At 41.6% G+C, this 16,608-nt stretch overlaps 2 protein-coding genes across 14 annotated transcripts in view; one reads left to right on the top strand and one right to left on the bottom strand.

Annotated features, from left to right (window-relative positions):
- Positions 1-161: 161 nt before the first annotated feature.
- On the bottom strand, positions 162-11,117 carry LOC121886753 (NLR family CARD domain-containing protein 3-like). The gene is made up of 11 exons (XM_042396993.1): positions 10,043-11,117; positions 7,306-7,414; positions 7,020-7,195; positions 6,638-6,778; positions 6,493-6,564; positions 4,596-6,384; positions 3,540-3,701; positions 3,264-3,437; positions 2,975-3,142; positions 2,775-2,821; positions 162-2,678 (listed from the first exon to the last, which is right to left on the bottom strand). The coding sequence occupies exons 3-11, from the start codon at positions 7,063-7,065 to the stop codon at positions 2,158-2,160; spliced, it is 3,120 nt and encodes a 1,039-aa protein (XP_042252927.1). The 5' UTR covers positions 7,066-7,195; positions 7,306-7,414; positions 10,043-11,117; the 3' UTR covers positions 162-2,157.
- Positions 11,118-13,431: 2,314 nt separating this feature from the next.
- LOC121886436 (calcium/calmodulin-dependent protein kinase type II subunit gamma) overlaps positions 13,432-16,608 on the top strand; it is a 40,748-nt gene continuing 37,571 nt past the window's right edge. For 8 of the 13 annotated variants that reach the window (XM_042396403.1, XM_042396397.1, XM_042396405.1 and 5 more), the window contains exons 1-2: positions 13,432-13,712; positions 15,831-15,925. In XM_042396403.1, coding sequence (XP_042252337.1) covers positions 13,648-13,712; positions 15,831-15,925 — 160 coding nt within the window. In that variant the 5' untranslated portion in view covers positions 13,432-13,647. The remainder of the gene's footprint in view (positions 13,713-15,830; positions 15,926-16,608) is intronic. The other 5 variants (XM_042396402.1, XM_042396406.1, XM_042396407.1 and 2 more) reach the window with 2 other exon arrangements.

The following is a 16,608-nucleotide window of genomic DNA, read 5'->3' as shown; positions in this document are numbered from 1 at the left end:
CTCTCCCCATGCTGCTCCAATCATCCTTAATATGTGTGTGTGCGTGTGTGTGCATTTTGTTTCCAGATGTGCAAGGACTAGTCTTTTATTTCCTGGTATGTCTCCAGGTGCGTGCATCAGTTTAAACCCTAGATTATAGCTCGAAGGGGAGTCTGGTGACCTTTTTACCTGCATTTAAGAAATATCTTAAAGTCAAAAATCTGTTTTCAAAGTCCTTAAATATTAAGAAAATACAGGTGCACATGATTTCTGGGGCTGATAAACCATCATTACAGTAATTGGTATGACCCAGATTTGTTTACATCGGCTTCAGTTCTTTGTTAATGTGAACATCTGGCTCAGATGTTTGTTCACCGATGAACCACTTGTGCATTTCAAATTGCTGTCGTGATTCTGTTTTGAGAGGAAGCTCTCATTCGTTCAAAGTCTATGCAGCACTGTGAAATAAATAAAAAGAATAAAAAATCAAGGAGGCATGTGAACTTTTGATGCCAGCATCACAGTGATGAGAGATGATTCTGTCTTTTGCTGACATGTAGTGCTGCAGACTTTATATTGATGTTCAGAATTGTATAAAAAGCAATTTCCAGCAGACAGAAATGAGCACAGAATAACAGCGGATAAATAGACATCACTTAAATTTTGAGTTGTCTCTGCAGTGACAACATTCAGTGTGTAAATAAAAAAATATAAACTGTACAGCGTTAATAGAAAATAACAATTTTAAAGACCTGCCTGAACAGCTGTGGTTTGTTGATGGTTGGTTTCTCTGTCACAAAATAGCCTAAATATAAAATCATGGCTTTTACTGAAGAGGGGAAGATGCCTTGACTGGCTTTTTGATATGCGTGTGTGAGAGAGAGAGTGTGTGTATGTGTGTGTGAATGTGGGGTAGGTCCTGGTGAATTTCTCTTGAGGAACAGAGGGATCAGCCAACACACACACACACATACACACACTACCCATGAGATTAAATTCAGTCTTCTTCATTTATCACTTTCTGTTCCTTTTTTAACAACGTGACTTTTGTGTTTGTTTGGTGTGTGTGTAGCCCTCTGTTCCTGTCTTTATGTTCACTGGTTTTGATTGACCCACCGTCTGGACTGTAATCTTAATTTCTGTTCCTTTTTTTTTCTTTGATTTTTTTTTTTCATTGCCTCTTGGGACTGCTAATAAAATGATTGTTAAAAGTGAAACTCGACATCGTGGTTCTCCCGTCCAAGTTTATTTTTGTGACTCCAACGAAGAAAAGCTTTATTACAAATGATAACATTTATAAAATCTTTTATCAAAGTACATTCATCATATTGTTGTACAAATTATCTAGATCACATAAGAGGGTTTTTTTCTTTAGTTTTTAAAGGGTCAGTTTACCCAAATTAAATATTTTCTCACTTCCTCTTAGTGTTTGAAAGAAAGAAATAGTCCCTAAAAATGGTGTTCTGTAGATTATCCAGAGAAACAACAACTATAGTTTTGTAAGAAAAATGTTGCTGAGAGCCCCACAAATGAGTTTCCATTGACCTTCCTTGTATAGGGGTACAGCAAGACCTATAACTTGTCCAAGTTGATATATTGGCCCACATAATGCAGATGGTGGTATGTCTGTCAAGTGATAAGCAACAAGAAAAAAAGTACATATGAGATCATTTAGATACCCGAGTGTGGCTATTACACTGACAATTTACATTTCAACTGTAAAATATCCTGTAGAGCACCGATCTTGGTCACAATTCTTTAAAAAAGCACATTTAAATGACCCAAAAATGTTTGTTCTGTAAAAGCTGAAAAATTTAGTCTATTAATCGACAAGTTGATTGACAGAAAATGAATCAACTATTTTGACAATTAATTGAATAAATCTGTTTTTAAGCAAAAAAACTCCAATCATTCTCTGGTTTCAGCCTCCCAAACAAACTTTTTTTTACTTTTTTCTGTCTTATATCATCGTAAATTGAATATCTAGGTTTTGAACTGTTAGTCAGACAAAAAAACATGGTTTGACACCACTATAGGTGAAAAATTGTGTGTGTGTGTGTGTGTGTGGCAATCTTTAAGATTCAGGCTCAAGTGCAGTGGAGGAAATAAAATACCACATCATGTGAGAAGTCCTCAGTGTAAAGCAGGGGCAATATGAAGGTCCACAGAAGATAATATTTAGCACAGGTACACTGTGGAGTCCACCCAGCCAAGATGAAACCCTGGGTACACAGGCTCGGTGAAGGTGGTTTGGAAGGTGTGGAGGAGAGTCAGTGCACCACAAGAGACGCTGAAGAAGGACACCTTTCCTGCTGACCAGTCCAGATAGACTCCCACCTTATTGGAGCTGGATGGGGTGGTTACAGCAGTGTTGATGCCTTTGTGAAAGGCCCTGTAACCATCCTTGGTGCAGCTCAGGACCCAGGAGGAGTCATTTCGGCCTAACCAACTTTCATGACCCTCTCCCTTCCTGCACATGCGTCTGTAGGCGACACCTATGAAAGCTCTCCCACTCCACTCTGTCTCCCAGTAGCAGCGTCCTGTCAGGCCCTCCCTGCACAACACCTGTCTCCAGAAATCGAACCTTTCAGGGTGATCGGGATATGGCTGCTTGGTCCAACGTGTTGCTTTCCTGTTTCCTTCGTCCAGAGAGAGGTCTCTGTGTGCTGTGTTTGGGTCCAGGGTGAGTTTATTGGTATCTGAAGTAACCAACAGATTGAGAAGATTAGTGATGTACATTACACAATGCTGTTTTATGAATTTAGAAGGAAACAAAGAAGTCACTGGTCACTCACATTTCTTTGGACCTGGCTGAATTCTGGATTCACCACATTGTTCAACACTAAAACATGAAAGAAGAGCATAGTTTTCTGACCATTACAATGTTAAAAGGTAAACTTAAATATGCAGGAAGAAGGTTATCTTGGAGAATTAGTTTGTCCAAAATCAATGAAGAGTGATGTTTTAGAATCCTGATTGTTGACGCCAAGACTACCTGAGTTTCTCCAGACTGCATTGTGGGTCGTCCAGCAGGGCAGACAGCAGCTCCAGGCCCAAGTTACCTGGATGATTGTAGCTCAGGTCGAGCTCTCTCAGATGGGAGGAGTTTAGAGCAGATGCCAGGAAAATGCAACCTTCTTCTGTCACTCTGCATAGGGACAAACTTCAAAAAAATAAACACCAGACATTTAATTCAGTTGATCTCCATGACAACAGCAACACATGAGTTTGCAAGCATGATACTATACTGTTAAATAATTCATCCGGGATGGAATTTCACTCACATGAGTTTTTCCAGTTTACAGTGCAGACTCCCCAGTCCACCAGAGAGCCTTTTGACTCCTACGTCCTGAAAGTCATTGTCAGTGAGGTCCAGCACTTTCAGCTGGCAGGAGGCTGAGCTGATAGCTGAAGCCAGGACATCAGAGCTGTGTTCTGTTAGGTTGCAGCTCCTCAGTCTACACAAACCAAGCAAAAATTAAAGAAAATACTAAAACTAGCACCAGATTTGTTTATAACTGGCAAATAATTTGACATAACTGGATACAATTAATTTTGACCTGAATATCTCTAGTTTGCTGTTCTTCAGTCCACTAGAGAGCCGCATCAGTCCTGCATCTGTCAGGTTGTTGTTACTCAGATCCAGCTCTCTAACTTGGGATGAGCGGATGACATTGGCCAAGATGTCAGAGCTCCTTACAGTGAGGTTACATGCATTTAGACTGCGATAGGAAAGGCAATGAGAGAAAGGTGAATAATGCCCTGTTGTGTTGAGAGTAGACAAAAATGAACAAAAATGAAAACACAACTGCATTGTGACAAAGCAACTATGCAGGTTAAAAATCTATCACCATTCTTGAAAAACTGATTTTTTTTATTTTTTCTTTAATATCTGTTTTTGGTTCTCCACCAACCACCAGCAGAAACATCTGGCTGTTTAGCAGCTAAATGCTCCGTTATGTTCACCAGCTAGTTGCTAACTGTGTCTGTTTGCTGTCTGGTTCTGCGTAGGTAGTGAGTGGTGGGCTTTTAGAGCTTTTTTGCTTAAAACAGTAGTGTGCTGCAGCTGAAAACAAGAGCAGAGTGAACCACAACAGTAAAATTACGAGCCAGAAAACCAAAACAATGAGCTGAAAGACATTAAAACACACCTTAGAGCTGAGAAGAACTGCACATTCAAGGGATAATTTGTAACTAAGAGCAACAAATTTGGCATTAAATAGTGATTTGATCGATTGTCAATGTAAAAATATTGATAACAGCTGCTTTAAGTTGCAGGTTTGAACCTTTTTACACTGTATAGCCAAATAGAATCATTTTGTACTCTGAATTATCCTCTAACTTTTTTTTTGACCCAGGCAAATGATCTTGCTTGCACTGCCAACTGGTGACAAGATACTCCCTGTGCAGGTGGGTTTGGTCACAGGTAGAACAGACCACACTTAGTTGTGGTCATGGCTGTGGTCAGAGGTTCAACAGATCTATTTAGTGAGGAATTACTCTTTAAAGTTTCTTGGTTCACTTTTTCCTCATGCCAAAAAAAAACTGAACCCTGGAGCCAACAATCTTTAACATCATTGGCAAAAAAAGCTGTAGAGCTTTTAGAAAGTACTTACTTTGCCACTGTGGCTGTTTTCACAACAGGCAGCAGCCTCAGAAGACCCTCCTCTGACCTGGTGTAGTTGCTCAGTTCAAACACACTCAACTCCTCCTCTGAAGTCAGTAACACAAAGACCAGAGTGGCCCACTGGGCAGGTGAAAGTCTGTCACTGTTAAGACTTCCTGAGCTGAGGTAGCTCTGAATGTCCTCCACAAGAGAGTGGTCGTTCAGCTCATTCAGGCAGTGAAAGAGATTGAGGCATCTGTCCGGAGATGGACTTAACTTGATCCTCTCCTTGATGTGTTTAATGATCTCTGTTCTTGTCCTTGGGTTTGTTCTGTTGCTGGTCATAAGATGTTTTAACAGAGTCTGATTGGATTCGAGAGACAGGCCCAAAAGAAAGCGCAGGAAGATGTCAAAATGTCCATTTTCGCACCGCAAAGCCTTTTCCACTGCTTCTTTGTAGAGGATGAGCTCTGACGAATCTCTGAATGGGAAACGTCTTGAAGTGGACGACTTCTTGACCAAGACGTTCATGTTGTCATTGTTGAATGCGAGATAAACATACAACGCAGCAAAGAATTCCTGGACGCTCAGATGCACAAAGCAGAACATCTTCTCCTCGCACAGTGTCAGCTCCTCATTGAAGATCTGTGTGTAGACTCCTGAGAACATAGATGCCTGTGCAACATTTATACCATTCAGGATGAGGTCTTTCTCATAGAAGATCAGGTGGCCCTTCTCCAGCTCTTTAAAGGCCAGTTTACCCAAAGACATGAGGTTAGCTCTCACACAGTCAGCGCTTGACTCTCTTCTTCCAGGCAGCCTCTTCTTCATGGGTTCCACATACAAGGACAGGAAGTGTATGTACATTTGAGTGAGAGTCTTTGGCATGTCTTTGCTGTCTGCCATCGCCAACTTCTTCTCAAGAACACTCGCTGCCATCGAACAGAAGACCGGTATGTGGCACATGATGTGGAGACTCCTGTTGGATTTCACATGTGTAATTACCCTGTCTGCTAAGCCCCCATCACTAATTTTCCTCCTGAAGTACTCGTCTTTCTGGGGGTTGTTGAACCCTCGAACTTCCGTCACAAGATCCACAAACTCCATAGGGATCTGACTGGAAGCTACTGGACGCGATGTTATCCAAACAAGAGCCAAAGGAAGCAGTCTTCCCCTGATGAGGTTGGTCAGAAGCATGGCTATCGTGGTTCGTTGTGTCACATCAGACATTATTTCACTGTTGTGGAAGTCCAAAGACAGACGGCTCTCGTCCAGACCATCCAGGATGAAGAGCATTTTGTTCTTACCATTAGTAAAGATTCCTGTGTCTTTTGTTTCAGGGAAAAAGACACAGAGAAGCTCTACCAGACTGAAGGTTTTCTTTCTCATCATGTTCAGCTCTCGGAAAGAGAGGGGAAATACAAATTCCAGGCTTGTGTTTGCTCTCTCTTCAGCCCAGTCTAGAGTGAATTTATTGGCAGATACAGTTTTTCCAATGCCCGCGACTCCCCTTGTGATCACAGTTCTTATCTGGTGGTTTCGTCCCGGTAGAGGAACAAAGAGGTGATTGCAGTGGATTGATTTCTCCAGGGCCACCTGCATCCTGGATGTCATCTCAATCTGTCTCACCTCATGCTCCTTATTGACTTCACCACTTCCTCCCTCGGTGATGTAGAGCTCTGTGTAGATCTTATTGAGAGGTATTTTGTTCGCTTCAGTTGTCACACCCTCAAGCAAATGGCTGAACTTCTTCTTCAGAGTAGCCTTCAGTTGCTGTTGACATTCTGCGATCTTATTATCTGGAGTAGACAATACCATTTGAGAGTTATTTTGAAGAATTAAGGTATTCTGTCAATATGTCATATGTCCAAATGTGATAAAAGTACAGGGAATGACAAAGGACTCACTCTGGGGCTGCAGAACACCATTGATGTCTGCAGTGTCATGGTTTGATGCTTCTTCTGAAGAAATGACAGACCCTGCAAAAGAAGAAAACCATCAGAAGAGCCCAAATCCAATTTCCATTTACTCTCTCAATTTATATTAATCTACCTTGGGCAGTTGAGATGATAGTGATGTTTATGTTTTCAACGTTAGAGCCGATGATGGAAGGAGCGACCACATTGCCTCCACTCTGAGCAGAGTAGCTGGGTTGGAAATGATGAATCGCAACTTCAATAGAAGGAACTGATTCTGAGAGAAACCACACAAGTAACTTTCAGCAGTTTTGTCACGAAAACACAATACATGAAAAAATGAGAGTTACAAAATCAAGAAATTTCTGGCCATTTTTAAGTAACTGTGAACTGAACTGCCAAACCATATATTTACAGTATTTTAACTGAACTCTTGCACCTTTGCATTCTTAATGATTGTGATATTGAGTCCATTTCCCTGCCATATGAACTTTTTATTCTTAATTTAACATCCTTACCTGGAGAGACCTCGTTTGTTTTATCAGCAGTACTCTTTTGCTCCATTTTTTCCCCTCATCAGCTCCCTTGTAGTAACATGGTTTATATCGATTGATATTCTTCATCTGGGGTCTTGGACACGAGAGGGAGGCGTTCCTGCACACTCTGAGTCATTTACATCCAGAGAATCAAATAGCTGAAAAGATAAACTACATTAAATTGACATTCAGTGAGATACAGATTGACTATGTCCAGTCAAGGTTAATGTGAAAATCAAACAAATAAAAATATGAATGAAATGCTTACCTAATTCAATAACAACTGTGATTACCATCTGATTCTCACAGTGACAGCAGATACTTGAAAGCAGAGGGGGATTGGCACAGATATTTGAAAACTGTCTGCTGCTTCCTTCCTGAGTAATGGTGCAGAAAACAGGAAGCTGGGGTTTCTTGTTCTTTTGTGCAGTCTATCATTATTTAAATGTCCTTGAATGAACCGCAACTCTTAAAATGGTTTCGTTTACTATAAAATGAACCTTAGTTTCCAAAAATGTTTTGATTTTATTTATTTGTAAAATCAGACAATGATCTTTTATGATTTTGCATCAAAAACTCTTTTTTTATCATGACTCCCATTTAACGTATATTACAAAGATGCATCAGGATTTCACAATACATAAGGATTTCACAATTCTCATTCACTACAGGGAGTGTGTTAACATGCATGCAAGTATCCCGGTTTTAGTCTTATCCTGGTTTTGATCATATTTGGTATATGGCGTTTACATGGAACATCAGAAACCTGTTTTTTTATATCCCTGTTTACATGATTCCAACAGTATCCAGATTTCCGATCATCCATCTCTCATTGTCTCATCTAATCTAAACCGCTAATCTCTCTGCCAACAGAGAACGCTGAGAAACCTAGATACAGTGTTTTCTATTGGTTTTCTCTGGGTAGCATATCCAGATTCCTCAAAACCAGGGTACGATGTTTACATGTGCAACACTTAACCAGGATACTCCAAAAACCTGATCATAACCAGGATACTGTTGGGCATGTAAACACACACATTGATACATCAAGATTTCACATTCCACATGTTACAAATGGATCAAGAGAATTTTAAATCATCCGCAAATCCAAAAATGTTTGACAAATGTCTGCAAAAACCCAAAAACTAAGAGATATTTTAAATCTCACTGTGTTTAATGATGTTCAGATTAAATTATATGTTCACAATTTTTTAAGCCTGTCTTGAAACAATACTAAAATTCCATTATGTACATTGAAAGACTTATTGGTCACTATAATCATTCCTCTTGTCCATATTGGTCATAGATCCATTCCTGGCACTATTACAATGCGCTGGGGAGACAAAATCCACCATCTTCACTCTCTGTAAAAATGCATTCTTAAGTACAGCTGAAGCTACTCTAATATGAGGCTCCAACAGTCTGAGTTAGTCAAAAAAGTGTGTTTTTCCCAAAATTACGGTTACGAAATTTCCTCTTTGTGTTACTATCCACTGTTTGTGGAAACAGAGAGCACTAAAAAGACTGTCAGCACATATCTCACTATAAAACCACAACTTGTCATTTTTACACTTTTGGTTTTTGTAAAGATTAAACAAACAAGATTTAAAATGTTAATTAGTGAGCTTGAGAGGTGCCAGTAGGCCAGATTTTGTTTCCTTTGGCTAGGCTAGCTGTTTCCCTTTGTTTCCAGTCTTTATGCCTCCTCCTTCAGAAGAGCGTATTTGACTTGGATGTGTTAACACAGCTTTATTCAAAATAAATACTAAATAATGTTTCATTGGTAGGGGGAAAACAGCCAATATTTCTCATATCTAGGTTTAAGTTTCTGTCTGTCTAAGTTGTTTTCGGTGTCCCTTTTGCCTTAAAAAAAATATCTTTACATACTTATCTGACAAACAACTGAGACCAAAACACAAATGATTCATTCCATTAAAGGTCAACACTTTACTTTCTGCTCATGCTTTTCATACAGTTTTGTTACTCAGTCTTCTCCATCTGTTATAATATTGAATTACGCTACATAACAACGTAATAACAGTGCAAATAAAAAATAAATTATCATTCAAGTGGCATCACTAATTTCATGCACCAGTCCTCTGAACAAATGCTGTCGAAGTTTAAATTTTTACAGTATTCAGTTCAGACCCTGTTGCTGTAGTTGTGCCTTTTGAACAGAAGATGGAAGCAAAATCCAAGTTTTGCTATGTTGGTATTATCGCCTTCATGTACAGAACATTACATACCTTGACAGATTTGAGTTTTCACAGAAGATTCTGATACTAATATTTGTTGTTGTTGTTGGGTTTTGGGGGGGTTTTTTTAGGAAATCTCCACAGTGCTTCTAGTAAAATAGATCATACAATATATACTGTTCGTAAAAGTTAATCAAAACAAACTGCTTATAGGCTATGTAGGGAAGTTATAACACTGATCATTATCATAATTATGACATTGTGACTAAAATATTAGCGCAATTTATCAGTAAAACAGAAATGGGTAAATCTAAATTAAGAAAAAATATAGTAAAAATGTAAATATCATTTATTTTACACAGCTAATCAATTGTATAATATAAATAGATGGCTTCACTTTGTCACAAAGGTGGCAATCACATAGTAGAACTAGGTTTCACATATACAATATAAAGTGATGACACCTTTACAGATTGGATACAGTCTATATATACAGTGTGTTCAAGACAAAATGACTGTTCTGTTAACACAAGGAAGTGTGGCCTGGAATGCTTTACTGATTTTGCAGTTTCCTACAACACACGGGCTGAGATTAACCTGAATACACATCAAAACAAATTAAATATGGACTAAAGAGAGCATCATACAAATAAAGTGAAACTGCAGTGGGGAGAAAGACAGTTAGTTACATGATTACAGAATAGGCTAAATATAGTAAAGCCTATCCAGGTAAACTACTGTTAGCTGATCAAGTTCAATCAAAATCAATCAAAACATTCTAATTATTTAGTAGCAACATCTGCTGCTCACCTTTGTTCTTTGGGCTAAATCCAATATATTCACAAATATTTAGCTAACTATTATGAGGCCTTGTTTCTTCCTTATGTCCTTGTGTAGGTGCCGCTTATAAAAGGCCAACTATCAATGACTTCAAATTGTTTCACTTTTACCGGTGTCAGGTGCTGGTGTTCAGCACTGCTCTCGACTGGCCACTGGTGGTGAGAGCCATTTACTGCATTACATCACCTCAACAGAACAGGAAAAAATTATTAACCAGGCAAGGTGGGATACCTGATTAAGTTGATTGAGTTTGTTTGTATTCTGCTTTAATACCTGATCCTGATCCTGATGTCTTGAAAGGGGAGCTCTATATCAAAACAGATTTAAAACCTTCATTATTTCAGCTGATACTGCTTTTGTGTTGCAAATTTATAAATTACAGTAATTTGTAATTAGTCAAATTACCACACAGATAAAACATGGATGCAATATTTCATCATAGGAATCCTGTACAAAGAGGGGAGGAGGAACAGAAGCTTAAAGTTGCCTTGTTGAGTTTTCTTGTGAATTGTGTGTATCCTTGTGTGCAAGTATAAGTAACATGTTGAATGTGTTTCTTTCCTCTTGAGACATTTGCCTTTTTTTAAATTCTGAAACCTGCATTGCTTACATCCATGTTTAACTCATGTTAAATGTTCTTCATTTTTAATTTTTCAAAGCAGATTTGATGTGGCAGATATTTGTTATTGTTAATTTGGAATAACAGCTGATGGATCTAGTTTTCAGAGGCACCCTGAGAAACCAGAGGCCCTTAAACATGCAAGTTATTATATATATTTGACAGAAATATTGTTGATCTGCTTTCTGGGATTCTCTACAGCATATACAACTACATTTCCCTTAATAGGAGAATCCAAACTAAATGACTAATCATCAAGAACAGGAGCTGAGTACATGCCATCTCTGATTTTTGCTGTGATGTCCAAAATCACAATTGTGTATTTATCCTGGCCGAGCTGACGGAGAACACTGGCATTTCATCAGCAACACCATGCTTTCCTCTGCGTACAGCTACACACACTAAAACGCCTGGGTGCTGCCCAACACAACCATCGCTGTGACTGCTGAGCAGTTGGAGGTCAGTAGCTTAGTGCTGCAGGGCATCACGACAGTATCTGTTGAAGAAGGAAAGAGTGTTACTCATTCACTTCCCCCAGTCAGATTATTTCTTCAAAGCAGCGTATCGCCGTCGTCAGAAAAGAACAAGAGTGTCATGACTCAGCTCTTGGCCCCGTCCGCCCTCTCAGTTGTGATGATGTAACAGATGGCATATTCACCCTCATTAGTCACAACAAAGGAAAAGTCATGCCTAAATGTTTTGCAGCTACTGACGCTCTGATTGCACAATTAGTCTATTCTGGATACAAACACAGCTTCAGTCAGCCACAGGAGTCTGCTAGAAACAGAAATGTGATATTTCGACTCTGCAGATCATACCATAAGCCTCTTTTAGCTCCAAAAAGGCATGGTATTGTAGAAATTCAAGTCCTGCATGGGTGTACGGCTGCTAGCTTCAATTGAACCCATTCAAGACAAGTGATATGTTATGCTGCACTATAATTTTCCTCTACTGCCTGCAGCTGGATTGAATAACGGAAGTTTGTGAGATGCACTTGAGGAGGTGCACACTCAGTTTCTCAGCATGGCTAAAATAACTGTGAGAGCATAATTCATTCATCAGTTTCCATAATTAGAGTTTTCTCTCAGTCAGGGTAGATCCACATTGCAAGGTGCAAGAACCAACATGCCATTTTAGAAGTGTTTTTCACAGCAGCGTTGCATGGGAACACCAAGTGATGGCAACGTAAATAGTTGCCATCCTCGTGTGCTTTTTCCATTGCAGAATCAAGAGGGAGGTTGACATAAAGAGATGCCTGGCCTTCTTTTCTGTGTCACTGTGAAGTCGTAGTCAGCGTGTGCATAGTGCAAAATGGCCATAAGGTTGCTAAAAGATGACAACAGGTCTGACAGTAATGATATTACAATATGGAAAATCGCACACAGACTTTATTTCTTTCCCTCATTTAGAGCTGATTTCAGCTGAAACCATCCCACTTTCTCTTCTCTCGGCCTCCCCGTGCTCTCACTCCTCTTCCCTCCTCTGCTCCTCTGTCTCTCATCAAGCGGGCAAGGCGTAGTGTGTGGTTGGTGTGAGATAACAAAGGCTGAGGAGTTCAGCATTATATAACTTCTGTGGAGGCTGAGGAGGTGGAGGAAGAGGAGGAGAGGCAGCAGGGTTAGCACGTAGGAAAAGGAGGGCAGGAGAGGGCCAGTAGCCTACGTTGCAGTGCTCATTTGTCTTCCACATAACACACAAACATGCACACGCACACACACACACGCATGCTGGCCTCCTTTTCCTGCTCTCCATCACGCATTCAGCAGGCTGCACTTGCAGATACAGCCTCATAATATTTGAACTTTTTCAGCGTTGCAGCTTTGTGTTCCCACGCTGACTACCACGCATAAAGATTTCCAAGTGAAATCACCATTTTGCTCTCTTTCTCTCTGACAGTGTCTATGTGCTGTTCGCCGTCCCACCTCTAAGCAAGCGTGCTGAGCAGGCAGCCACACACACACACACACACACACACACATACACACACACACACAGGGCCTCTAACTCTCAAGCTCTATGGCTCCCTCCAGCCCCACACGCCTGTCCTCTGATGGCCTCCCACTCATGCCACATTAAACATTTAGTGAGGCACTCTGGATCTGTGTGACACCATCTTTTAGTGCCGCCAAGCTAACAGCCCCTCACACTGTGGAAAAACATAGGTGCATGCTCGTCGGTGGAAACCTGATACAGCAGTGGTATTATTCCCCTACCCGTCGCTATCTCTCTCCTCCTGCACGCTCTTCAATGCAAAGACAAAATCTGTGGCTCAGAAAGGCCTACTGTGTTGAGAGCAAGACCTGCATAAATCAATATTGATCCCTGGAGTGTGTATCTGTATGTGTATGTGTGTGTGCGTGTGTGTGTGTGTGTCACAATTTGCCTTGCTGCTGCAGTGAGGTGTGACCCAGGCTTGGGTGTATCCCAACCAGTGCAGTAAAAAATGCTGCTGAGATGTTCCCTGCACTATTTGGAAGGTATAAGAAGTGACAGCAACTGGATGTCAAAGCTGTTTTTTGTTGGGTTTTTTGTTTTTTTTAGCCATCTGCACCATCGCGTGCTCCTGTACCTTTAAACAATATGTCACCTAATTATGATTTACTGCCCCCCTTTCCAAAAAAAAGCTGGTTTATTTAGCCTTAAGCCCATTTTCAGTGACTTCATTGAACTAGAGGCCTTGGTCTCATGCTGCACGAGCCTATTCTCGCGAGGATTCCTCCCCTTTACTACACACACACATACACACACACACACACACAACCATCATCATCAGTCCTCCTCCTCCTCCTCTCCCCAGCCCCTCCCTTTCCGTCCCTGCTCGGCTCTCTCCTCTTCAGCCTTGCCTGCTTGCCTGTCAGATAGGTACTCCAGTGTGTTGGAGGCTAGGCTACCCTCCTCCCGGACCCCCCTGTACGAGAGCCAGCCGCCGTCGTACCCCGAGGCTCGGGCTCCAACCATGGCAACCACCGCTACTTCCACCAGGTTCACCGACGAGTACCAGCTGTACGAGGAGCTCGGGAAGTAAGCAGCAGTCGCAACGGTTACAGTGTGCATCGTGTTTGTCTTGTCGTTTTGTCCCCCACCCCCGCAACCTCGCCTCACATTATTTCTAGTTAGCCAGCTAGCAGGCGGTAGCTACCCTAAATAGCTGAAAGACTCATCAGGGTGAAGGCTGTAATAATTTGTCAGTTGGTGTCGTGCTGCAGTTAGTGGCTGCTAACGGCTAGCTGTTCCCGCAGTAACGGGCGTACTAACGTTCAGTTACTAGCCAGCGAGCTACCACGCTGATATTGATAAACTAGCCGAGTTAGCCCACTAGCGTTGCGTCTTTTAGTCGCTAATGGTGATGAATAGACCGGCCAGAGGTTGGTGCATTAACAGCTGTTAAGCCCTTCCGTGTTTGCTAGCCGGTATTTTCTGCTCTGCTGGATCAGTCAGCGGGGCCCCGAGAGACGCCGGAGACGTAGCCGTGTGACATTTCACCGACCCGCGGGTCTGACAGCTCCGTTGCGGGCTCGACAGACCAGAGGCTGTGGTCGCTAGCTAACTAGGCCGACCACTTTTTTTTCCCCCTTTTCTCCGAGCAGCTGCAGATGATTTGTGTAACCGTGTTAAGTAACGTTACGTACCCCTAGATCACTTAATGAGGAAGTTATTCGGTCCAGGCTGCGCTGTTTTTATGTTTGCACTGTTAATGCCTGTACGCTCCGCTCACCAGCTGGCCGGATCATCATGTTATCAATAAACGCATTGTCGTGCGGTGTGTCGGAGGTAATCTTCTACACTGGCACTTACGGCGGCAGATTTAGCGTTTACTGTGTAAGAGGGAATGACGTGTTTTCTCGGTATTTTGATGACGGCAAGAAAACCGGGCCACTACCTCCTCTGTTTCATCATCATCATCCTCATCAGCAGCGGCAGCAGCAGCATCTGTTGTTCTTGGCCGGCGAAGGCATTTTTTTTCCCCCTGATGTTCCCAAACCAGCGGCAGCAGGGCGACATCGGCCTTATAAAGATACACCGGCCTTCAGTTCCAGCTGCCATTTCCACTCTCTGCCTAATAATTGACAGTAATCAATGGCATTGATTGCACAGCCAATGCAACACGCACACCTACACATCCTCCACATAGTGAATCGGGGCTCACCTGCTCCTGATTCTGCTCAAGACTGACCACTCGGTTCAGCTTATGTTTCTGCAGCCGTTTGTCGATGCATTTTGCTCCGTCATAGGTTATTAACGTCAAGGCACTGACCTGTACTTCTGTCACCTGTCACCTCTCATTTACTGGTAAATAATTGAAACTAAGAGCAGAGTGGTTGGGAGCGGGAGTGCAGCAGGCTTGAGAGTAGCAAGCCTCAATATATCATCCTTAGAAGTGAAAGGCTGGCCGACCTCTTTCAGGAAAACCGTAGAGGGCCGGATACTGCAGGTTGTACAGAGTGTGATGTAGGCACTATGAAAACATGCATAATTACTTATTCTGCGATGCTCAAAATTGAACTATCGCCATAAGCAGCTAGCAGGTGAAAATATGGAGCATTCATCTAGGTCAATATGAAACTCCTCGGAGTAGGAGTTGTTTTATATGGAGCACACTGCTTTGTGCGCTATGCACTTCCTTTTCTGCTTGAGCAGATTTATAACTGAACGTTGTTACCTTGTGAATGTATTAAGTGTTGCCCATTTTTGTGTGAGGTGCAGCCCATTCTTTGTCCGGGTCGTTACAAATTGAATTTCCTTTGGGGAAGGAGGCTGCATTGTATTGTGTGGCTATCAAAGATTGGCAAAAGTACTCAGCCATTCATTCGTAATCAAAGAGCTGAGCTGATATCATCACTCACACTGGAGAAGCTTGTTATGTTGGTGCTGGTTTTCTTGATTGTTGCTCACCTTTTCAGCTTGTGCACGCTGATGCTGTGATAGTAATGACTGTAAACTGTGTGTGTGCGTGTGTGTGTGTGTGATAGAGAGAAAGAGAGAGACCCAGGTTGTCAGTATACACAAATTGCTGCGACACGCGTGTTTGCATTTTCAATTGTGTCACAATGTGTGTATGTGTGAGAGAGCGAGCGAGAGAGAGAGAGAGAGCATGTGAAATGCAACTGATCTTTTGGTTGTTTGTTCTTTTCTTCTTAGGGGAGCTTTTTCAGTGGTGCGTAGATGTGTAAAAAAGTCATCAGGACAGGAATATGCTGCAAAAATCATCAACACTAAGAAGCTGTCTGCAAGAGGTACGGTAACACCCTGCACACCGACACACTCTAATACTCGCATGTTTGCTTTTTTTGTGATGAATATCGGAAAATGGGGCTTCATTACCGATGAGTTAACGTTTCTGAAAATTCTTACTGAGAAACAGTTCGCAGATAAAATAATAAATAACAAGTGGAAATGTCCGCTTATGGTTGTGAACTAAGAACTTGGCAAATCAAGGTAAAATCCTGTAAATTCGATACTGCCATAAAGCTGTTCGGGTTATTGATTTGCAACTTTGCCCGTTATGACCTACCACATACATTGAAATCTGTCCTCTCATCTAACTGTGTATATCGTCATATCTCCCACCCTGACTGGAAAGTATGCACATAAACAGGAGTCCCATAATTCCAACAGCAGAGGAAATCTTTTATTCAATCACCGTGTCTGCGGGGAGTTCTCATCAGCAACCTCTTGATGGTTTAATGACCCTCTCACTAAACATCGTATTAAATAACTCCCAATCGCTCCTCTGTGATATCATTAGATGACCGCTGTACGATGAATTGATCCAAATTCCTAAAAAGCACTTCATGGAAAGGGTACACGGAAGGGACTGGCAGGACATGAAGGCTTTTTTTTTCTTGTCTGTTATCAATTTGATTGTTGCCTCGGTTGTATTCACGTAGCTCTGCAGTCCACTCCTGAATTTGGTTTG

This window comes from Thunnus maccoyii, chromosome 20, assembly GCF_910596095.1.
Source record: "Thunnus maccoyii chromosome 20, fThuMac1.1, whole genome shotgun sequence".
Taxonomy (NCBI): Eukaryota; Metazoa; Chordata; class Actinopteri; order Scombriformes; family Scombridae; genus Thunnus; species Thunnus maccoyii.
The sequence above is the reverse complement of the archived record's forward strand: the minus strand, read 5'-3'. Positions and strand labels throughout refer to the sequence as shown.

What these genes read in the sequence shown, in the direction of transcription:
- LOC121886753 (XM_042396993.1), bottom strand. Translation starts at nt 7,065, where the DNA reads ATGGAGCAAAAGAGTACTGCTGATAAAACAAACGAGGTCTCTCCAG. An exon ending in TGTAAACTGGAAAAACTCAT is followed by an intron (nt 3,143 to 3,263) that starts GTGAGTGAAATT and finishes ATTTTTTTGAAG; the next exon opens with TTTGTCCCTATGCAGAGTGA. An exon ending in TCAGCCAGGTCCAAAGAAAT is followed by an intron (nt 2,679 to 2,774) that starts GTGAGTGACCAG and finishes TGGTTACTTCAG; the next exon opens with ATACCAATAAACTCACCCTG.